At 32.8% G+C, this 25,454-nt stretch overlaps 1 protein-coding gene across 6 annotated transcripts in view; it reads left to right on the top strand.

Moving 5' to 3' along the window:
- The window catches only part of LOC109597936 (ELKS/Rab6-interacting/CAST family member 1-like), a 45,666-nt gene extending 20,571 nt beyond the window's left edge, over positions 1 to 25,095 (top strand). For 2 of the 6 annotated variants that reach the window (XM_020013730.2, XM_020013722.2), the window contains 17 exons: positions 7,753 to 7,902; positions 9,517 to 9,613; positions 10,146 to 10,201; positions 12,058 to 12,384; positions 16,019 to 16,633; positions 17,065 to 17,250; positions 17,410 to 17,583; positions 17,638 to 17,790; positions 17,840 to 18,168; positions 18,220 to 20,338; positions 20,544 to 20,801; positions 20,857 to 21,041; positions 21,093 to 21,174; positions 21,444 to 21,869; positions 21,926 to 22,086; positions 22,145 to 22,292; positions 22,347 to 25,095. In XM_020013730.2, the coding sequence (XP_019869289.2) occupies positions 7,753 to 7,902; positions 9,517 to 9,613; positions 10,146 to 10,201; positions 12,058 to 12,384; positions 16,019 to 16,633; positions 17,065 to 17,250; positions 17,410 to 17,583; positions 17,638 to 17,790; positions 17,840 to 18,168; positions 18,220 to 20,338; positions 20,544 to 20,801; positions 20,857 to 21,041; positions 21,093 to 21,174; positions 21,444 to 21,869; positions 21,926 to 22,086; positions 22,145 to 22,292; positions 22,347 to 22,439 (5,559 nt within the window). In that variant the 3' untranslated portion in view covers positions 22,440 to 25,095. Of the gene's footprint in view, positions 1 to 7,752; positions 7,903 to 9,516; positions 9,614 to 10,145; positions 10,202 to 11,595; positions 11,824 to 12,057; positions 12,385 to 16,018; positions 16,634 to 17,064; positions 17,251 to 17,409; positions 17,584 to 17,637; positions 17,791 to 17,839; positions 18,169 to 18,219; positions 20,339 to 20,394; positions 20,427 to 20,543; positions 20,802 to 20,856; positions 21,042 to 21,092; positions 21,175 to 21,261; positions 21,870 to 21,925; positions 22,087 to 22,144; positions 22,293 to 22,346 lie in introns of those variants that run through there. The other 4 variants (XM_049963834.1, XM_049963842.1, XM_049963821.1 and 1 more) reach the window with 4 other exon arrangements.
- The last annotated feature ends 359 nt before the right edge of the window (positions 25,096 to 25,454 follow it).

The raw sequence follows: 25,454 nt of genomic DNA, 5'->3' as shown, positions 1-25,454 counted from the left end.
AGTTTCATATTACTTTTTATCTTCTGCAACTTATTACAAAATATGATATAAAAATTAATTGCCCAAAATAAATAAAAATATTTTTTAAACTTTATGTATAATAAAAATATAATGTACAATAATAATTAATCAAATTTATATGGAGTTGTGAGTCGAATATAAATGAAATCAAAGTTAATGACTTCATTAAAGTTTGTGGATGTTAGCATAGATGATAAATTATAATTTATTAATCATTCAATATTAATAATTAACTGATTAACTTTGTTTAACTTTAGACATCAATAAAATTGACTAGTTATTATCACACATTTCAGTTTGTTTTATTTTAATTATCTACCATATTAAACATACATTATAATTTGCTTTATATTTTTTAACTCATATGCACAAAACTAACTAATTTTTTATATTATTTTTACAAGAAATAATCTTTCTTTAAAACTATTTTATTTATATTTGTTGCAAATAACTCATATGCACAAAACTAACTAATTTTTTATATTATTTTTACAAGAAATAATCTTTCTTTAAAACTATTTTATTTATATTTGTTGCAAATATTTCATAAAACCAAACGTTAATTTTACAACCTAGCACATAAAGAACCTTTTTTAAAATACTTTCATAGCCAGGACAATAAAAACTATTGCCTTTAAGTTTTACAGCACCTTAGGAAAAATATTCATTAAATATTTATAATCAAGTCGACACTGCTTGCACTTAACAATAACAATACAAAACAGAAAACTTTACACTGCTTTCCTAAGATCTAATTTGTGTGACATCTCTAACAAAGTAAGAATTCAATTTAATTCCTATTAATATAAGTTCTGGTAAAAACTATAATGTGGCCCCGAACACGGGGCTGTAGGGAGATTCACCTCCAACATCTTTCTAGTTTGAAACGGCGTGCGGCTGCCATAGTAGGTCGACGACCGCCCCTATTGATCGTTCTATTACACTCCAGAGGGTTGATGAAAATTCACCGCAATCCGTTTGTACTATGGCCGTGGTGTGATTTGATCTAATTTTTTGCATACTGTAATTTTTAGGTAGCCCGAGTGTTCACTGAATAATGTAGAGAGGCGAGAGCCAGTTTGTTGTGCAATTAGCTTTGATACGAGCGTACGTTTATCATAATAAAATGAACTGAGTTTTGGTACGAATGTAAAGATTTTTTTTAAAAATGTTTAGTTTTTTGATGATTTATTATAGCCTCCTTCAAAATATTTATTTTTTTTAATAGGCTGTTTATATTATGTGAAATATAATGTTGACAATTTTATCCACATGTTTTTGTTTTTGATGTTTGTCTGGAATGTGACATATATTTAGAATTATACAAATATTTAAGTATATAATAGACAGTTATATCATTTTATTTTTTTGCCCCAAATATTTAGGTTTAAGCGGAGTTTAATAACATTAAATATGCTTTTAATATTAATTACCAAATTAGAGACGGGATTGATTTTTATATTAATGTTTGTGGTAGATCGAAAACTTTAATACTTCATTAGTATAATGAGTTTGTAAAGTAGTAAGTTATACAAAAGGCTATGTTGTATAAATATAGAAAATATGCATTAATTATTTGTTGTACAGTGTACCTTATAATTTTTGAATTTAAAAATGTCGACCTCGCATAAAAACCCTGTAAAATACCATGAGGTTGACATGTACCAAATTGAAAGATTTTGTTCTCTATGCAATACCTTCTTGCTGCCTAAAATAGGACAAGTAGTTACAAAGTTATATGCGAATAAGACATATTATGTTCTCACTGTATACTTAAATATTGTTGTATATATAAAATTTATATTTTTATGGATCGTGGCCCACTTAAGATAAAACCATCCTAGTAATATTTTTATTTATAACTAGATTTTGACAATTTGAACAATAGATAATTCTACGTGTATCTTTCTAAACAATCTAAAATTATGTTCTACTCTAGGATTTTATATATGCTATATACTTAATAAGTTATTAAGTCATAAAACTATTTCAAAAATTTAATATAATAATAAATACAACATTGAATATGGTAATGAAAAAATGCCCTTAGCACACTTTAAAAAAATAAATACTAACTTCATATAAAATATACAATTTTAATAAGCTTGTGATAAAGTTAAACATTACATTCTGCCAATAAATTTATTTAAACTAATCAGAACAAACCTTCCCAGCTTCTAACATCAAACACTACTATTTTAACTCTTCCATTGAACTCACAGGTGGTAACCGTATGGTATTAAACGGTGCTAAATTATGAGTGATGATGTTGAGCTGGATATTCATTGGAAAAACGTACTAGATACTGGATAGCATTTTTGCCAAAGGCAATCTCCATTTTAGTTAAATGACGAAGTGAAGCTCGCATGTCCTCAACAGATATGGTGCTACTAGTAGGGATTCCAAGCACGAACAGCTCATAAGTTAAGTCTTCCTTGTACAGGTAATCCATGACCATTTGGTAATCCATGATGAAAGTTGACAAATTCTACAATATAAGAAGTTAATAAAAAATAAAACTAATTAGGACAGCACAACAATTACAAGTCGTCCAGATCCGAAACCAAATCTTAAAACTGACGCAAAACGTGGCGAGTTCACGAAAGACTTGCCACTTAACGAACAACTACAATAAACCCCTATTGATGATGAATAATGTCCTCACAACCAGTGACCTCTCTCACGGCAGGGTCGATAGCAAAAGGATCGATAAAATCGCTATCCTTCTAAGTGATTCCCAACAATTCAGTCACACTCGAATATAAACCTATGGTATTCCCAAAACTAAAAATTACGCTAAAGAGCAAAAAATACGTGAGAATACCAAATTGTGAGTCAGATGAATATAGTTTAACCAACAAAATTTAACTTAAAATGGTCGTGTCACTTAAAATTAAACCGATTGTCAATCTAGTTATTTTATTAATATTCTCATATACAGTATTGGACAAAATTAGAGCGTTTTTTTATTTAAATACTAAACAATATATACTTGCGAGACACAATGACAATGTTCCATTAAATAATAAAATACACATATTTAATATTTCGTCCAGTATCCCTTATTGGCTATAATGTCCTCATATCTTATTTCCTCGTCTACATTGTTCCAAATATTTTTGATTTGTTCAAACAAATTTGCTTTATTTGTGATGCAATTTGCTCTAATCTTTTTATACACAATCTCCCACAAATTTTTTATTGGGTTAAGATCGGGAGATTGGCCACTTGAGATGATTTTTTGTTGAACCAATCATTCTTTAACAAGCTTCGCAGTGTATTTGGGGTCATTGTTATGCTGAAATATAAATTTTAACGGTATTTAACATTCACAATAGGGTAGCATCACATCTTTTAATATGTTACGATACACAAAACGGTCCATTTTTACCTCGTTTTTTGTGAATTGGTCTCACGTTGTAAACCATAACAGTTGTAACATATTTTGGATGAAGTTACTGTTTTTAGGGCCATGAACAAACGTCCACCATCACTTCCGAAAATATTAAAATTTGACACGTTGGAAAACAGTACTCTTTTCCAATATCCATCTTGCTGTTCAGTTTCGATGCCTATGAGCAAAAAGAAATCTTGCTTTTCGATTCTTTTTTGAAAGGCCTCCTCTCATCGACGCTGTTCTGGAACTAATATCTCCTAAATCTCTTAAAATTTGAGCTCCTTATTTTTAAGTATTTTTATGCGACAATCTAATCCTCTAGAATTTTTTCCGTTTCGAATTTTCAATTCTGCACACTTCCATGAAAATGTTCGCTTATAACTGATTTTCCTGAATTATAGGCCACAATAATTTTATTTTTTAAATGCTCCGACAAATATTGACCACGAGGCATCGTTCTTAATATAAACACAATATTCATATATGAAATATATAAATACAACTGAAAAATACTCGAGTCGCTTTAATTTTATCGGGTACATTTTTTTGATTTTTAGAAATAATTGAATAAAAACAATTTCTCTCCTACTAAACGTGAAAAATATGTGCGACATAAATGAACTAAGAGAAATAAAACAGCGCGTATAAACAAATGTTTTAAATAATTTAGTTTTTAAACATTTCATTTAATATTTAAGCTTTAATTTTGTCCGATATTGTATATTTGTTTAGTTGATTAGAAGAAATGTAAATTCTTTAAAAGTAAGTGATTTTTAAGTAGGTCCCTGACTTTTAACACATCGGGTTCCTATTAAATAATACATATTGTATATATTAATGTGCCTTCAGTAGCAAATTTTTAAATGTACTTCTCATTGTGTATAATAAACTTCTAAGAATGGAAACTATAAAAATTTTTTGGATCAGTACCAACATTAGTATAATAATTATTCCTATTTTAGATAAAATTATCATGAAATTTAAAAACATATTTAATTTTATTCAACAAATAATTACATAGTAAATGACACTTTTTAAATCAATCCTAAAAATAAAATCAAATTTCTCAAAAATAATGATCTGTTTATGACAGGAAATTTAATACTATAAACATTAAACGTTTGAATAAACGTGTTTGTTACAATTGAAGGCAAAAAGAATAAAATTGAATATGTCATGGTATTATTGATTTATATATTATATTTATATAATAAGACTCAACGAGTATGAAATTATGTTCAAAAAGCTCATTTTGTTAGATATTTTATTCACAATATAATTGACATTACACATAAATATTTAATTTCTAGAACTCTTTGCAGAAGTAAATTATTGACAACATTCAACAAGTTTGTACTTTACTTCAAATACAATAATTTTGCACTTATTTAAATTTGCAGATAAATCCATAATTCATATATTTTGTAAATTTGTACGTGTCCAATTCTCCTATATTAATTGATAGCTTTGAACTCTCATCATTCACAAATTTAAAATTATAATAATTAAACAACTTTTATCTGAAATATTTGTTCGAAAATTGCAAAATGTCTTCAGGACAAACTCACGAGTCTAAGGAATTACAAAATGTTTAAAATTCAATATCCAACAATATTAAAATAATTTTTTGGTTGTTTTAAATGTATTGTTAATATTGTGAAATATTATAATTAGTAAATCAATATTATATTATCGAGATTGATTTAAGCAATATTTGTTAGAAAATAAAATATTTGTTTAAAATTAATTAATTTAGAATGTATAAAGTCAAATAGTGAAATTCAAACATGCGTATTTCAATATAATATTGTATATAAATTCAAATAAAATATTTTCTTAGATTTATTCGTATTATCATCTTGATTGTCATTTATGTTATAAATTATACTAACGATAACTATTATTTTTTATAACTTTATCATTAACAGAGCATTGTTACTTAATAAAAATAAATTGTTACATATTATTTATATTCGAAATACAGTTTTGCTTAAATGTATGTTCTATAAATTATTTTAGTTTTTTTTATATAATTATGTAACCAAATACAAATTTTAATATAACAATTATTCCTATTTTTGATTAAATTACCATGGATTATAAAAGCATATTTAATGTTATTCAATAAATAATTAGATAGTAAATGGTACTTAGTCTTAAAAATAAAATCAAATATCTCAACAATATTGTCTGTTTAACTGACATAAAATTTAACATCATTAATATTAATACACTTGAAATATTTCCCTTCCAATTTAAGACAAAATGAATAAAATTGAAGATGTCACAGTATTATTGATTTATATAATTATATAATAGGACTCAACGAGTTTGAAATTGTGCTCAAAAAGCTCATTTTGTTAGATATTTTATTCATAATATAATGGACATGTCATTTAAAATTTAAATTTTCATTAAAGATTCCACCTAAATATTTAATTTCACTAATTCCTTGCAGAAGTACATTATCGATAACATTCAACAAGTTTGTACGTTATACCAAATACAATAATTGTCCTTATTTAAATTTGCAGGTGAATGCATATTTCACCTATTTTGTAAATTTGTACGTATTCAATTTTCCTGTATTGATTGTTGGCTTTGGACTATCGTTAATATCACAAATTCGCAATTTTTACTATCACAGAACCATAGATAATGGTATTTACTGTAGATGTCTTAGACAAAATTCAGGATTCTAAGAAATTATAAAATAATTAAAATCCAACAACAATAAAATAAATTTTTAGTCGTTTTAAATGGATTGTTAATATACTGAAACTGTTATAATTAGTAAATCAATATTATATTATCGTGATTAATTTAAGCAATATTTGTTAGAATATTAAATATTTAAAATTACATATTCGTTTAAAATTAATGTAGAATGTATAAAGTCGGATTATGAATTTTATAAATTCAAATATGAAATTCACATTTCAATATAAATTTGTACATATATTCAAATAAAATATCCTCTCAAATTCATCCGTATTATCCTCTTTATTGTATACTATATATGTATTTCCATAGAAACTAATATAATAAATATAATAAAAAGTTATTAAATGCCCCAGTGCAAAAATAAATTTAAAACGTAAGCTTCAAGTTAATGCATATCAATTATAGTGAACTTCATCCCGGGAATACTACCCACCTGGGACAAACTTTTTCTTAGTTTATACCGGAACACTATTCCATAAACAATTCCGTTTTAAATTGTGTCGGCAAATTTATTTTTCTTTAATGTCAACTTAAATCACGGCATAAAGTGGAGCCGGATTATGCACGGTAAACTGTTCAGCATCAAATTGAAACATTTCTCCGACATCAACAGCAACATTGTATTGTGCAATCTCGTGAAACAAACGTCGTTGTTATGTAGATAAAGTAACCCCCCGATTAGGATATCTCGTGTAACCAGCTACGAATATGCGAAACAGAGCTTTAGAAATTCCCCCGATAATTTCGCAGACGGGCAACAAAAAATGTTGATTGCGGTTAATTATATATGCATTAAAACTTGGAAGTAAAATTCAAGTTCACTCCGTAATCTCACTTTAGCATGCACAATCCTGTCTCGTTCCGCGTTTCCATTTTGCATGTTGTTTAAAGAAACGCACACAAACAAAAATGAGGAGAAAACATAAAAAAGGAGAATACGGCATTTCCGAAGAACGGCAATTAAACGTAACTCGAGACTGTTTCGATTCATGGCGTCGAAACTTGCGATAACGGCCTCCCAAGTTGTGATTTAGTTCGGGTAGGAGGGAATCGAGGAGTCGGGGATCGATATGGGTCACAGGAGTGCATGTTACGTTCCTTCGATCCCGGCTCATGTTCTTTTCAACTGACACCATAATTGCCTGGAAATGGTTTATTTTGTCTGGAACAGAAGTTGTTCTGGCAGCGAAAAGTGTCCTGGTTGTGTCACGGTGTATTGGTTTTTGCTCCGGCCGATATCGGATTAAATGTTTGAAAACGACGTTTTCGTGCCAAATAATATTTTATGAGGTTTCGATTAGAAAATTCCTATGAAATTCCATAATGGTGAAGTTCTTACTTATAAACAAAAGTGGCCGCTCACTTCAATATTTGGTCAGTCGGGATTGGATTTCAACCTTCGGCGCGATGTTTAGTATGATCGCAAAGTTTTCAGCCCGTATCGATTCGTGTTGGAATAAACTTTCCACAGCCCATGAGGAGCTATTAAATGTCAAAAGGAATACGGAGGGAATGCTGAATAAATATTTTCGGCCTTATAAAATCGATAGTAAAACTTTCTTGGCTCATCTAATCTAAAGCCGTTTTTATTAAAATATTTTGTTTTTCAGAAACAAGCCATGTTGGTGCGACAGCTCGAAGAGGAACTGCGAATGAGAATGCGAGGGCCCAGTATAGAGATGCAACAACAAATGGAGGCGTTGTATCAAGAAAATGAACATCTTACTAGAGAAATAGCTATTTTAAGAGACACCATTAAGGTAATAAGATTTCAACTTGCACAAAAATTACAAAATTTGAAAGCACCATTATCTGATAATCGCGAAACCTAAAAATAACTCTCTGGCGTTAATGAATGAATTGAGTTGTAGGAGCCGCAAATTGCGAAATGTGTGTCTGTCTCTTCCTATCCTCAATCAAATTGCGGGAAGTTAGTGACCCGTTTCTTCATTTTTCTTTCTTTTCTCGCTGTATTCTTTAAAATACCCGGACACGAATTCAAAGCTAAAGGCAAGTAAGGCAAGCAAAGCAAAGCGAACTTAATTGCGTTACAGGAAGTTGGACTATAAAAGGAGGACGCTGAAGGAACGATGTCCTTTATGGGGACTCGTATAACTGTCACAGTTCTATGAACAAATTCTTTTAGGAATATTTTCGTTATTTTATCATACGGTGTTTGTTCTTCCTACACAATTTTATTTGTAAAACGGAGTAGGTCATACACAGATACCCTGTGATGGCAATTATTTGTGTTGGGTTCAATAAACAATATTTATTTTTCTTATAATTATAAGGATATCTTGAGTCCATACTTAAAAGAACGGTATTGAATTAAATAATCAGTTATAAATGTAGAACTATAATAACTAACTACTTGTGTTGATTAAAATTAAGAGCAATTTTAGGACGGATGATTTAAGGATGCGATGTGATTTCTATCTTACGAATTTATGTTCTACTTCTACATTATGATCTTTGATAGATTTCTATAAAAAGAGATAGTTAAAAGTATTTCATTTTGCTCATAAATGAAGTATTTAATATTCATTAAAAAAGTGAAATTGAATAATATTTTATTTGGCTTCTTTATGAGGATAAGAAGAGATTATGAAACATTTTAAAGTACTTGAAAATATTTTTACTTATTTATTTGTTTTTTATTGCATTTACTAAACATATTCAACATAATAAAAATATGAAGAAACTAAATATTTCTAAAAATTTTATTTTAGAAATAGTTTAGTTTATTTAATATATTTTTAATTATAAATACTTTTACAACTACTACTTTTGAAATATACAGTGATGGACAAAAGTAGAAAATGGATGATTATTTAAGCACTTCTGTGTGCTTAAAGATTAAGTTATATTATATACTAAAAAGTGGGAAAAAACAAAAAAGGCTCACAAAATAAGATTTTTTCATTCCTTTTTCCGGAATGTTGATCTTTCTGTATCTTGTATTTTAGGATAAAAGGCTTTTATAAATACAATTAGAAAATCTTTATTTAAGTAATATGTTGTATTTTATGTTTTAGAACCAGAAATTGTCTATTACTGTATATTTAACAAAATTTAAATAACAGTTAAAGTTAATTTCCATTGTTATACCACATGTATACCCTTTAATTATTATTTTAGGCAGGTGCAAAGCTTATCTTACTATGTGCAATTTGCATGTTGTTTATCTATTGTATATCCCTTCAATTAATTGCTCTCGTAATTTGGAAATAAAATTCAACACATTAAAAGCTGACCAACTTACAATTTCCCACTAATCCCGGAGAGCTCCATGATAAAACATCATTGTTGTGTTTTTTTCGGGACGGTATCTCGTCCTTGAAACCGTATTAAGACCCCTAATTGGTTTGCAGGAGCTGGAGCTGCGAATAGAAACACAAAAGCAAACGCTGCAGGCGCGCGACGAGAGCATCAAGAAACTACTGGAGATGCTGCAGAACAAAGGCATGGGTGAGTGTAACTCCTAGTTCTTGGATGTTATGATAGATGTTGGGACGGTTTCCTGATTGGGTGACACATGACTATATGCTATATACTATCAATTTATTCAGTGGATTCCGTAAAACAAATTATCAATGAATGAATATATGAAAAAATTTAAGCTTCATCCAAAAAAGTTGTGGCTCGGTCAGGAAACAAACCGTTTATCTGGTCCCTTTACGCTTCAACCCTGCACAGATCTATATGTTGATTATCTGTACATAAATGTTTTATGTCACACTCCATCATTTATAAATTAAGACCACGGCCTCATCGACAGAGTCTTTCACAGTTACAGTGTCATAAATCAGACCCAGAACACGTCCTTGTGTCGTATCTCGTACCAATACGATCTACATCATTGATCGTCATCATGTTGTAGTGTTTTTGCCTGGGTCATGTGTATATACACCTTTATTCACGAATTGATGTTGGCTTCTTAGATGTAGAGTTCAGGTGGAGGCTCAAGGGACTAATACCGGGGGTGTTGGGTTTGTTCCAGGAAAAGAGGAAGAAAGACAGATGTTCCAACAAATGCAGGCGATGGCGCAGAAGCAGGTGCTTATTGTTTGTTTTTTTAATTATATTTTTTGTATATTTTGAGTTGGGCTGTCAAAATTCATCGGTGTTGTTAACGGTCGAATTTTGATATGGCCTGACAGTAGAGTAAGTAATCAAATACCAGTACACACAGAGCCACATTGCAAACTGCGATGTACCACGCCACAATTTTTTATACTAACAGAGGTGGTGATAACTAATGTTTTTGGTGTGTACAGTTTCTTTGAAGCTCTGTCCAGTCATTGCTTGTAATCAGTAACTCAGTAACCTAGCTTGTCATATACAATCAGAAACTTTGTCAAAATCAGAGTAATTAATGTTGTGTGTGAGATTTGTCTGGTGAAGGCAAACAACTCTGTTACATATTCCCAGAAAAAATTCATTATCCATGTTCCAGGGTTGTTTGATAGTAGTTTGTATGACATGAAATCATTCTCATCTGGCACATGTTCAAGGAGTACCCACAAAATCAAAAAATTCTCATTTAGCATGTTTTGGTGTTACCCATTGGCTGTGCTATCTCATTCAAAATTTCCTTAATAAATTAACATTTCGTGGCAACATGCGTATTATAAAATTGGAAAACACACGATCGATTGAAAGCCGGCGTATCTGGTGAATCTTGTTCGTGTGCCGGTAGAGATGAAGTGTGGTGGTAAAACAGAGTTGATTGGGCGACCTGTTTGCAGCTGACCTGCAACCAGAACTTTCACTTTCAGATTAATTTGAAAGTATTGAGACGGCTACGAGAGCATACTTCTTGAATACCAAATCACTTTTGATGAACAAGTATATCTTAGATTCAAAATAAACTTAATTCTGAGAATAAGAATAATGACTGAGACTATGAAATTCCTTCCATAACACAAAATACAAAATAAATTTATCTTTCATCATCAATAATTTTTTTTACATTATATGTATACATGTTATATATTTATATATTTATACAAAAATAGAATAAATAGATATTTTTAGGTTTATAATAAATATTTATATAATTAAAGTCAGAGATGTACTGTAATTAAATATTTTTGATTAAATTTTATAAAATGTGTACTATATAAATATATAATTTAAATGTTTTATAAATAATTTTGAAAATCGTTTAAATAAGATTCTTAAAGAGTAAAAAGTTGCTTGTCTTGAAGTTTATTATAGGTAATTTAAGAAAGTGTGTCCTGGTAGCTGAGTAGTTGAATTAGGAACGTTGAAGCAATGCGAGAAAGTCTTAAGAAAGAGGTCGAAGCTAAAGAGAAAAATAAAAAGACAGAACCTAAAAGAGCAATAAGAAAATATCAAAGAGAAAGAAAAAAAATTAAGAGAAATCAGGGAGGGTTGTGCGAGTACGGTGACCGTGATCTGTTTTTTCGTTTTGGTTGTGTGTGCAGGAGCTGCAGGCCGCGAACGAGACGTTACGCACGCTGCAGAGCCAACTGGAGCTGGTGCCTTCGCCATCCAGCTCCACAGTCAAAGTGTTGCTCGACACGAAAGACGCACGGATCGCGACACTCGAGCGCGAGGTCCGGCTGCTGGAAAGCGAGCTGGAGCGGTTGCAGCCCCTCCAACCGCCCCAGCTTGCGCTCGCCGCCCCAGGGCCCGTCCCCATCAAGCGACAAGTAAGTTTTCTGTTGAACGATGTGCAGATCGGGAAGGATGGTAACGTGATCGGTAGACTGTAACTAGCTGTAAAGACTCTCGGGCCGCTTCCTCTTCTCGTACTACTACTACCACTACTACTACTACCTGTCGCGGCTCGTTGTTTTACCACCTCACTACTGCCACTGTTGTCTGTCGGCACGCATGTTGCCCCCTGCATGTCGGATAGTGCATGCCAGCGTACATGTCTGCAGCTGGACGAGTTCCGCATCGAGATCCAGCGCCGCGACCAGGAGATCCTTGCGATGGGCGCCAAGATGAAGACCCTCGAGGAACAGCACCAGGACTACCAGAGGCACATTGCCGTACTTAAGGAGTCGCTCTGCGCCAAGGAGGAGCACTACAATATGTTGCAGGCGGACGTCGAGGAGATGCGTCAACGTTTGGAGGAGAAGAATAGACACATCGAGAAGAAGACGCAACAGTCGCAGCAAGAACGTGCCAGGGCTGCGGCTGAAATAGCTGAGCTCAGGGAGCACATGGACATCAAGGATCGGAAGATCAACGTGCTACAGAGGAAGGTACTGCAACACATCGACTCACATTATTTATTGTATATTCAATGTTTTGCATTTTTATTCACGTATTTTGTTACTTTTTACACGCCACATCCCTTTATGTTAATGTTCTCATATATCATAATCTGAAGCACGAGTATTTTATATTTTTATTATTGATATAGATACAGAATATTTATTTTCTTAAATCGTAGCCATTAATCATTAAACATAGATATATTAAATAAAGTTATTTTCCATACATTTATTGAACATTCTTTAGTAATGTAATATTAAATTGTGACATTTATTTATTTTTTTAATTAGTTTAATCGCAGTTTAAATAATTATGAACCTAAATCCTGATAATATTATTAATAGCATTAAAGTAACAAATATATTACCAGTCATTTCATTATTTTTTAAAATGTAAATTAACATAGTTCGTTGGGGCCTCTTGACCCAATATTATTAATTCAATGAAAGAGTCAGGCATGGGAAGCATACCCAAGCAACTCAAAGTCAAAATAAGGTTCTGGAATAAGTATCTCAAGACCTATTAATACATCTAATATAACTAAACTTTTGATATGTAGACAAGAAAACAATTCTTGAAGAACTTGGCACCAACATAATGTGTTCTTACAGTGTGACTGACAGAAGGATAAGACCGTCCATGTTTGAAAGTCATTCATTATTCATTGAATTTTATCATGTAATTTAACTGTTATGTTTGAAGTTTTCTAAATATGAATTTTGTATGTTGTTGTTATTATCCTTTGAATTATTATTTGTAATCATTAAAATGTTAATGTATTTTATGCATTAAATTAATTAACTTTTGCAATAATATTGGAAGTTTCGAATATTATTAACACTTATTCATTAAAACTATATATTTCGGACTAAACATACTGTAGTAGATTTATTTTGAAGACTATACAAATTATAAATTTATTATATTTAAACCTATTAACTGTTAAAACAAATAAGATAATTGCTTTTAATTTCTATGTAAGTATTAGAAAATAATTACCACTAGGGTTTGCATCTTAGGGTTTATATTTTTATACTTTAAAGTACTTAACATAACTAATAACTTAGGGTAAATAATATATCAAATTTAAATTTTTTTCGTCGAATAATTATAAGATATTATATCGATAAACCATAGTAACCTAATTATTAATGTCTACCAATAAAAGTTTGTCCACTTTATTACAAGTTTCAAAAACTAGTATGACATAGAATGAGAAATATTAAACCTATTCAATTACTGGAATGTAATTTTTAATTGTAAAAAGTGATATTTATTTTCAAGTTTCTAACAATAAGAAATATATCTATCTCCATATAGAAAACAGTGAAAGCTTTAAATAAAACTAAGTTGCATATGTGCATGCCTAGTAATCCTGAACTAACTTAGATGTGATACCTTCAAAGATATTGAAACTGGGATTAAAGTCCATTCTTCACAAAACTATTATACTCAGTTATACGTTACTTTGAAATTCACGACACCAGGATTCAAAAGAAATAAAAATACGTTTTAAGGAATAACCGTTATCCTGTCGTACGCATTGTATTTTTCCAGCAAAAATTGTATTCAACGTATATTTCTATTATCATAAATTCTTTAAAACCGTTCGGATTGTTATTTTCAATAGGCGAATTTAATACATTCCTACAAGAATCTCCGATTACAAGGTTTACAAGAATCTCCGTTTACAGGTAAAAATAGATATGGAAATCAATAAACATAAACTAGTTCAACACATGAATTTTTCATACTCAGAAAAATGCTTGGTCAGGCAGTCGGAATATTGGATGCAGAACAAATATGAGGAACATAAAACCATTTACTTAAGTTCTTAAGAATGTTAACACACTATAAGCGGGTCGGGTAAAAATACCCGTCTCGAGAACTGTTTGTTGTTAGCGGGCCGGGTAATTTTTAACTTTTTGAATGTACTTACTTTAAAAGTGGGGTGAGATAATTTTACTCTATTGGTTTACATACGGAACTGAAAGAATTATCTCTTATTTTTTGTTATCATTCAACAACTTAGTTTGGACTATTTTGCTACCCGCCTATAGTGTGTTAACACTGTCGTAATTATATTATCATTCGATTGTATATTTTAGTCTCCGGACAAATTCCATGGATTCTAAGTTTTAACAATCTACAATGAAGCCTTTGTATATTTACGGTGTGACTGCATAAAATAGATTCCAAACTAAGCTTGCATATTCCAATTTATTAACCACAAAAGACAAATACAGGCATCTCAGAAAGGAAATATCGACAAATTCCTCAGTAGAGCGCATTATGAATCCCAATGATTTACCAGCGGGAGAAACAAATTTTAGTTATATGCGGTACAATGGAAGACAGGAGTCGAACAGGATTAAATTAATTAAATCTTAAAGCAGGCGGGATATCTATCCTACTGTGAGTGAGTGTTGATATTACGATTTCATTTAATAATAACCTGCTGGTGTAATATATGGTTTATTTAATCTTTATCTATTATATTAAAAGTGACATGGATTGATTCTTCTAAACAGGAAAAGAGTTTGATGTCATCTGCATCCCAAATATGAACTGGAGAAATAACATAATTCAAGAATATGTTAAGAAATGGATATAGTAGATTCGAGTCTGGTGATAGATAACTAGAAACTGTGTTGAAGAAATCATTACAAATGACATCATTCATGAATGAAGCTTTGACTGTGTTTTATGAGTGTTTAACGTTTGGATTTGAAGTGTTTGTAATGTGTTGAGTAAATCTTATTAACATTTTATAAAGACTGAAAAAATTAACTCTGACGAAGGATTTTGATGCAATGCTCGATACAAGTGATGAATAAAAAAATATATTCTTATTGAAATTACTTTATAATTTCTAAAATAATTCAAGAATAATTTAAAATTTTAAAATATATGGATATTTTGCACATTTTAAATTAATTTTGATGGTAAATAATAAATGTTTAGGACTAAACTAGTGCGAGACTTCGGAACTATAATCGACCAGTCAAAAGTAATGCGGAAATAGTAGAGTAACAGCAAACACGAACAGCAAAGGAAAAGAAAAAGTATTTTCTCTGTTATTAAATATTATCCTCGGTCTTCGTTGCTCCAGCCACTCGAAAAATTTAAGGTTCAACTCGTTGCCAAAGAATAGTTTTCTTTATAACTGGACCATACTCATCTCGTTTGAGAGACTTGCGTTGCCTGAAAAATGAATAATACTTAATACAGGTAAAAGGTCCTTGATTTTCTCTGTTGTTCACGTTTTCGTGCTCTGTATTTTTTTTCTGAAAAGTGAAAAGTTTGAGGAATGTGCATTACACATTTGAAAGCTGATCCTGAACACATTAATAAGTTGTAATTACAACTTCAAAAATGATATATGAGAACATAATTCGAATAATTTAAGGAACGTAATAGAAGTGAATTATTTGTGAAATTTATTAATACAATAGACATGGTAAGTATTTGTACCAATACACCATTTCCTTACATTATTTTAAATACCACCACTCACTCAGTTAATTTGTTTATGTTTTAGTTGTACTTTCCTATACCTTATCAATGTTGTACCCTCAATATCAATCCGTCTTGCAACCGATTCGATTTCATTCAAACTAGGTCGAAAATCTCGAAGACCTCCTCAAAGAGAAGGACAACCAAGTGGATATGGCCAGAGCTAGATTGTCAGCCATGCAAGCTCATCATTGTTCGTCAGAAGGCGCCCTTTCGTCACTGGAAGAAGCAATAGGCGATAAAGAAAAGCAAATGAATCAACTCCGTGAACAACGGGACAGAGCCGAGCAAGAGAAACAAGAGGAGAGAGAATTGCATGAAAGAGAACTTGCCGAATACAAAATGAAGATACACGCATTGAACAGTGAGGTCGAAAAACTTACCACCAGGTTGGAACGTGCTCAGAACGATAGGGACAGACTGGAAGCGAAGTTAGAAAGTTCTCAAAGCGAGTTGGGCAAATCCAAAGCAGAACTGGATAAATGTGCCATCGAAGTCGGCAGAAGTGGCGCCGATTGGGAGCAGGCACGTCAAAGACTGGCACGTTTGGAGTTGGAGAACGAACGACTCCGAGGAGATCTGGAACGTGCCCAAACCACAGCAACCACTACCACCTTCGGCAGAACGTCGTACAGCAGTTCCCACGAGTTGGACAGATACGACAAAGAGAGGGCAGATAAGACTTCCTCAGATCTGAGGAAATGCCAGGCCGAACTCAGGGTAAGTATATTATTAATCGATGTAATTTAAATTGTTCTCTCGGAAGTTTAATGTGTGGATTGTAGTTTGATGAAATAATAAATTTTCTTAGGGAAATAATTTAATTAATTAAACTAATTAAAAAATTTTGTAGCTAAAATAGTAAAAGATAGAATATATGTTGTTGACGCCTTAAAATAAATTTAATAATATTAATGACTTATTTAAAGGAAAGCTTCGACATCTGATTACTGTATTTAAGTTTCAGTTTATATATTAAAACGTTAATTCAATTAAATAATCAATTATGTCTCTGTCGTAAGTTGACTTATTATTTATGTCATGATGTCTAGAATAGTATAAAATGTCTTTTGTTATAATTGAAGTGTCTTTTGACTGTCGCTATGACGGACATGATATTCGTGATCTTATAGTTAAACTTATTTAATCAGGTAACTCAAGCTGACAGTGAAAGAGCGCGAGCGGAAGCTTCCGGCCTACAAGAGAAATTAGAAAAATCTCAGGGGGAAGTGTACCGCCTCAAGGCCCGCCTAGAGAACTCACATCAAGAACAAGAGAGCCTCCGCGAAGAATTAGAACGGTCTCAGTCGACAACGGCGAAATTGCACTCCGACAAGGTAATATTTTTTTCAATCATGTGCGGATCTATGAACGGGAGGCATAAGGAGAATGTATAGTAAGAGTAAATTTTCATTCCTCTTGCCTATAATGACGTCTTCGATATCCCCTCTTAATTTTTGTAAGAAAATAATTAATTAACATTAACAAATTTTCAGGACCGAGCATATGCGGATTTGGAGAAGGCGCGAGAAGAACTGGAGCGCACGGCGGCGTCCTTGGGAAAGGCGCAACTGCATCAGGACAAGCTACAGAACGCTCTCGACAAGGCTCAGACAGAAGCCGACAAACTACAAGAAAAGCTCGACAAGTCACTTGGGGAGACCAGAAGGGTAATTCACAACAAAAATTACGATTTTATTTTTATGTTCTTCTCATTAATGTAGATACAACTAGAGAAAGAAAAAATAGGGTACGATTTAGAGAATATCCAATCGCAATTGGACAAGGCTCTCGGCCAGTCTGCTCGGTTACAGAAAGAAAAGGAATCCTCCCTCCAAGAAGCAGATCGCATTAGAGATAAATACGAAAAAACTCAGGTATGCAATATGATGGAAATAACAATTAAATTGACCAATTATATTTTAGAATTCGATGACAAGACTGCAAAAGGAAAGAGATAGTTTCCAGGATGAGTGTGAAAAGTTGAAAGAACGGGTCGAAATGCAACTTAGCCAGATTGCAAAGGCCCAACGAGAAAGAGCTGATATTGAAACCGAACTGGATGTACTGAAAGACAGGTGGGAGAAGGCTCATATGTTGCAACAAAAGATACAACTGGAAAGAGATGATGCACTGACTGAGATAGACATTCTCAAAGATAAGCTGGAAAAGGCAATTTATGCTTCCCAGAAGGCGATAGATGACAGAGAGAACATGCACAAGGAGTTCGAAAAGATGTTAGAAAAATATGATAGGTATTTGAATAAATTAATTTGAGTTAACTAGAAGTAAATTGTTATTTTTAGGTCACAAAGTGATGTGTATAGATTACAAAACAAATTGGATACCGTCCAAGCTGACAAAGAAAGACAAGAATTGGAAGTCGAGAAGCAACAACTCTTGACGACTAAAATGCGCGAGGATCAGCGCAAACTTCAAGATGAGTTGCAACGACTCCAAGAAATGTATGATAGGGCATCCATGCAACTTGGTAGGATGAAGGAACTGGAGGAAAAATCAAAGGAAGAACTCGAACGTATGGGACTTGATATGGAAATGGTCCGTGAGCGATACGAAAAGGCTCAGATCGAAATTAGACGTTTGCAGAGCGATAAGGAGAAAGTTCACTCAGACAACGAGCGATTACAGTATGAGATTGAAAGATCTCATGCTCAGGCAGCTAAGGCCCAAGCCGGCTACGAAAAGAGTCAAGAAGAGATTGCTAGACTACAAGTGGAAGTCGAGAAGGCGCATGAGAAGCACGATAAACTACAAAATGAATTTAGAAAAGTTGTTGGTGAATACGATGCCTTACGTGAATCCACGGCCGGTTCTGTGGGTAGATATTCTAAATATGATAGAGACGACCGCACTAAGGAGGATAACGAGAGATTGCGTGCTGAGATAGACAGATTGAGGGAACGTTTAGACAAAACTCTTACGGACCTCGATAGATCAAGAAAAGACCTCGCCGCCGTTGAGACAACTCGTAGCAAATTCTCCTACGAACAAGAAAAGGAACGCAGTATTGAAATGGAGAGACTTAAGGATGATCTACAAAGGACTCTAACCAACAACCAGCAATTAGAAACTAAATTACATGAAGTGAGCATGCAATTAGACTTGGCCAGGAGCGAAGTAGCCAAAGTATCGGGAGGTCAAGATAAGCAACGCCATGAATTGGAGCGAGCAGTTATTGAATGTGAAAAACTAAGGGACAGACATGAAAAACTCAAATCTCAAACTGAGAAACTCGAGAAAGACAACGAAAAATTACGCATGGAATTAGCACAAGCTGAGAGAAGACAAACATTGGCGGCTGACAAAGTTAGAAATGACGAACGCCTTGAAATCGAGAGATTAAAAGAAAAATTAGAAAAAGCGATACAGGCAAGAGATGCCACTGAAATGGAAGCTGGAAGATTAGCTCAAGAGTTAGAAAAGTCACAATTACATTTGGCAAAGGCTTTGGAAACCAACGAAGCAACAAAGATAGAATTCGAACGCATGGCTAATGAACTGGCTAGAATGCACGAAAGAATAGAACGAGACAAGCTAGATTGGAAGACCATGGAACAGGAAAGAGATGTATTAAGAGCAGAACTACAACAAGTGCGAAGTGGCATGGATACACAGAGAAGAACAATTGATCATAGGACCCAAGAAACTTTAGTAAAGTTGCAGCAAGAACTTGCTCAGGCTTCTAGGGAAAGGGACAAGATGGCTGCCATGCTGGACAAGCAAGGAAGGCAGGGAGATTCGATAGAAAAACAGATTATTAAATACGAGGCTGATATTAAGCAACTGACCATGGAAAGAGACCAATTAGTTATACAATTAGAAAAATCTCAGGATATGTTGATGAACTTCCAACAAGAATTAAACCAAAGTGAAACTGAATTAGAAAAACAAAAGGCAGAGGTGACTAGGCTGAAAAACGAGCAAAAGAGGATGTCACAGGATATGGAGAGGGGCACCAAAGATATTCTGGAAAACAGAGACAAAGAAATTACCAAACTTCAGCAGCAATTGCAAAGTATTCAGAAAGAAAGAGATACTCACAGGCAAAGAGCAGATAAGGCGGAAAAACTGTTGCATGAATCGGGAGGAAGAAGTGATTCGGAGTTGGAGCAATGGCGTAAAGTTGTCGAACAAGAGACAAATAGAGCAGATCAGGCAGAAAAAACTGCTCAAGATCTCACAAAGAGAATTCAGGTTATGGAGAAGCAGTTACAACAGCAATTACAACAAATGGCACAGTATCAGAAAGACAGAGGTATTCATCCACCGCAAGACGACAAAGAGATGGCTAGGTTAAGGAAAGAACTTGAAAAGGCACAAACGGATGTCAAGAATAGTACTACAGAGAAAGAGAGACTACAAGCTCAGCTAGAGATGTTAGTACAAGAATTGGAGAGAAATCAAGTAAGTTATAATATGTATACTCGTATTAAAAATATTCATTCACAGTTATTTTTCAGTTCTGGGTTATTTTAATATTTTTGTTAATAAAGTGATTATTTTGTCTTATTTTTTTTAATTTAACTCATCTATTCCTACTAATCATCCATTAATCCATCTGTTTAAAATTTGTCTTAATTTATGTACATAAAACATAAAATTATTTTAGCTTGAGTTGCACGAAGCAACGAAAAAAGCGGGAGCGGCTCCACAGAAACCTGTCGAAGACCTGGGTCCACAGAAGAAGCAACTGGAGGAGGAGAGGAAGAGGATAGATGAACAGAAAAAGCAGATAGAGGACCAGAGAAGAGCTGTTGAAAATAAGGCCCGGCAAGTGGAAGAAAAAGAAAAACAATTGATGGAATTAGAAAAGCAACTGAAAAAACAGAAGGAACAAATGGACCAATTACAGGCGTCATTACAAAAAGTAAGTAGTATTTATGATCTAAATGCAAAATTTTACTTGGTGAATTGCACCATAGGCTGGCGGAAGTGCAGCAGCTGCTGGAGAACTGAACAAGAAGCTGGCACAAGCGGAGAAAAATCTAGAAAAGGCGGAGGAAGAAGCCAAGAGGTCTGCTGCCGAAATGGAACGACTATTGCAGTTAGTCCAGATGAGTCAAGAAGAGCAGAACACCAAAGAAAAACAAATTATGGACCTACAACAGTAAGCATTTTGTATTTTCTTTGAAAACTGCTGAACTGTTTGCGTTTTCAGAGCCTTGAAAAATGCTCAGGCGAAACTGAAGAACCAGCAACAAGTAAATGCACAACTAGAAGAGCAAAGGAAAAAGGAGGAGGTAAAGTCTTGTGAAACTAACCAATTCGATTTGATTTTAATACTAACAATTCATTTCCCTGCCTTCCATGGACACGTACGTACACAGGCTGGACCTGCAGGCTTCTTAAAGAGCTTTTTCTAAACTTTTTCCTGTTATTTATGTATAATATCACAATATTGCCTCGTTCTATTATAATCACATCACCGTTATTTTGTTGATGTTATTGAATATGCGCTTTGTTTTTGTATTGTGTTAACGTTATACCCTTCCTTTGCTTATAAACATAGGTAGCCGACGACGATAACTTAATAATCTACAACTTACAAAGGAACAATTCCGAAGAATACCTGCGAAATGAGCTCAAATCCAAGGAGGAGTACATCTTGGAGCTGGAATCCACGTTGGATTCATACGAAGACTTAATCAAAGAGAATAAAAACGAACTCAAAATACTCGAGACTAAATTAGAGAATAAAAATGATATTATCAACGAGCTAGAGAACAAATCGTGTTCAGAGAACGAGAAGGAAACTCGACAAGAAAAGTTCAATCGTGGTGAGAAGGAATTAAGCGAATCGGTTCAGATGAAAGATGATAAAGATAATAGAATAGCTGAGCTGGAAGACGCCTTAAGAGAAACTATTCAACTCTCGACGGAAAGAGAAATCGTTTTGCAGCAAGAGGAAATGAAGAGGAAACAGATCATGGAAAAGGTCAGTGAGTTATAAAAATATTAACACCAGGGGATAATTTGCAATTTAAATTTTAGGTTGGCAAATTGGAACAAAGATTGATGTCTTTGCAAGCAGCTCAAGCTACCAGATGTCACTCATGTAGGCCGTACGTTGGAAGAATGTCGAGCTTAGAAGCGAGGCTGGCTTCACTGATTATGGAAAGAAAACAAAATCTCCAAGAACTTGTACACATGAAGTAAGTTCACAATTTTTAAAATATATGAACGTGTATGTTATTCATGAATCACATTTAGGAGAGAAGCTTTGGAATCTGCTATCAGTGAGAAAGACGCCCATCTAGCTTTGATAGAAATGTCCGGAATAAGAAGCGCCAGACAAGCTGAGGAGGCTGAAAGGTTAAGAATGGATAAAAAGAGATTAGTGGATCGGCTTAAACAAGAAGTATACACTTAAATAAATAATCTGTTCACATTTCAATATTGTTTTCTTTTTCAGGTGGAATTGAGTGTTTCTCTAATAGAGGATGATGACATCTCAGTAACTTGTTTGGAAGATGACGAAGATCCTTCGTCGGACAGGGCCGCGTAACCGGAAACCAAAGAACTTTTTTAAAATGATCTCAGCAATAATTAACAAAATGATTTAGTGTAAGGCGAAAACTCGAGGAAACCACTGCCTGAACAAATAAAAACCCTATTCCATGTCTCTGCTGCGAGAAACGGGATATGGTGACTGTAGATAAAATAGTAGGAGCGTGTAAATTTTTTAAATTTTTGTAAAAGTTTAGAAATGACAATAATTGTTAGGAATGGGGCAGTATTGTTTTTTAAATATGTTTAAATTTAATATTAATGAACAGATAGAGGTGTTGTGACAGAAACTCATCTTGTGATATTATCGTATATAATATTAACCAATATCAAGAGATGGATGTTTCACATTTTTAAAATTATAATAATTTGATGCAACTTGTGATACGATCTGGTACAATCTACTCGTAGGTTGTCAAATCGTACTACGGTTAAAAATTGGCTATAATTATTTATACATATACTTTAGCATAATAAAGGGGCAACTACGGGATATCGTATCAGTGCGTCTTTTATATAGTTTTTGGATTGCAACCTGATTTTCTGTAGGTTTCTTGTAAATACCCACTGACAATTCGTTATATAAAAAGTTGAAACACCGTGTGTAAAGATTGTGTATGTATAGACTGCTTTTTCATAAATCGTCACGAATATAGAGTCGGATATATCTAGTTTTTATAAAAAATTGGATTGAATTGTAAACGGAGGAGTTGGTGCCTGACTAATTATTTGTACTAATGGTAATTCCAACAGGTTTTTTATTTGTACAAATGGACAGGCGGCTATTTTTAAACATTCCAGTTGTAGATTTTAAGAGGTAGGTACTTAAGGTAATTTAAAGACTATATAAAATGTCCAATTTCGCTCTTTATTTTGTATTAAGCTGTATACTATTATGCACGAGTGTTCAAAATACTAAGTCTGGAGTACAAAGTTTCTTTGGTTTTATATATAATTGCATATTTTTGCAAAGAACTTTCAAAAATTCAGAAACCTCTTTCTTTAAGAAACTGACATTGTTTTTGTACACTCCGTGCCAAATAGAGGAGAAGTCGTCATTTGCGGATGGTAAAGCACTTTAACTCATTTGTAAAGCCAACCTTCACAATGGGAAATTGAAGTTGGCTTTATTCAGATTGGGTTCAGGTGATTCATTTGCACGTATACATTTGTCATAAACTTAAAAAATGCCTTTAATACATTCATTATCATATCATACGTAGGCCGAGCAACACTGCCAACCTCGTGCCATTATCATATAAACAAAATGAAGGTGACTATTGTCCAACCAGCTTTTTTCCTCTTCTTCTTCAAGATGTTTCTATGTCCATATTAGGAAGTAAAAGTTGAGAACAAAACAATGTCCCAGTTTTGGCGGTCACTGTTTCGTGTCTTCTCTCTTGAACAAATAAGTATTCGGCCATCTAGTTGTAGAATTAGAAATCTGCGTAGCTTAGTTAGATTAAACAGACCAAGTGCAAACAGGCACATAAGAAAAGCACCACGAAAAGCAAAGAGAGTTGTTTTTTGTGGTACAAGTACCTTCAATCTTCCGTGTTATAAGCTTGTCAAAATACGCTGGTTGGATAACACTATGTGGATAAGGTTCAGTCGCATTTTGAGTCTATCCACTTAAAAGGGCTAGTGTTGGTGCCGAAATTTTTCAAATTGTTCATTTACTATTCGGCGGAGAATTCCGATTTATATTTGTAATAATTTGTTTTGTGCATATTAAAATTTCGGCCTCATTATTATCCCGTTTGTTATGCGAATTTATCTATATTGTAATTTAACAAATAGAAATAACATCCATCAGTGTTAAAAATATGTTATGGCAATTATTATATTAAGCACAATAAGGTAACAAAATAACAATTGCGATGTATAGGTAGGTTAGTCACGGTTATATTTTTTTTTAATTTTAGGTAATGTTTTCAGGGGGGTTTTGATGTAAATAATATAATTTTATCAAAAACACCGGACCGGATGCTGACAAATGCTATCGTTAGTATGTAACAATGGTAGTATGTATCCTGGGACCGCGTTACACGTTCTTTTGCTAATAATTTTTCGGAGAACTGGTATTAATGAACTGATTAAAGCATTTAAATAATAATTTAGAGAATTACTAATTCGTAAGATTTTCATAATTCTTATCGCATCCATCGAAACCTCACCCTTTGTGTCACCTTACATATCTCATCTTACTCTTATATCAAGTTGCTTTTTATATTAATAATGATTAAAGAAAATATGGACTAGGAAGGAAAAATTGTTAGAAGTTACAATAATAAATGTTAAATTAAAAAAATTTACTCGTTGAGTAAGCCAGACCGAGTCTGCAAGTTAAAATTTCTCACGTTCGACGCCTCCGTAACAAAATAAGAAGTATAACATAAAGTTGCACCACCAGAGTTGTCAATATTGAAACAGATCATCTATGAGATTGTTTGTTGTTAGTTGCGGAGGTTTCAAAGGTGGGAGTCTTATAGAAAAATAGTCTACGTAGTTCATGTTACTTTCTTATGTTGATATCTGATTTATTTATGTCACGCTGTTGTAAAAAAACATGTTAAGACCGATGTATGAAAGTGTGAAAAGAAAGATATTAAAAAAGGGTTGTTTTATTTGTGTAGACACTAAGGATGTTTTGTAGCAAAATTAAAAAAAAAAAATTAAAATTTTTAGAAAATACTTTTCTGAAAATTGAAATCATGAAAGGTAAGCAAGTTATTTTGAGATACAGTTACTAATATAATTGATGCCACCAAATTATTTGTGCATAGTTTTTGTGATAGTTCATATAACGTTACGTTAAATTATGATGTAGGATTTTTTTAAAAACATTTTTGGTACAAGAATATTAAATCAATTTGATTTGATTTTATTTATATGAATTTATTGATTAACTAAAGTTTACACGTTGGTTCTTAAAATACTGAATATACGAAAAGTCTATTAGTTTTAAGGCAAAATCTTAACTTAAAAATTTTTAACTAATCGATTATAAATT

Source organism: Aethina tumida, chromosome 1 (genome assembly GCF_024364675.1).
Source record: "Aethina tumida isolate Nest 87 chromosome 1, icAetTumi1.1, whole genome shotgun sequence".
Taxonomy (NCBI): domain Eukaryota; kingdom Metazoa; phylum Arthropoda; class Insecta; order Coleoptera; family Nitidulidae; genus Aethina; species Aethina tumida.
This window is presented reverse-complemented; position numbering and strand designations above follow the sequence as displayed.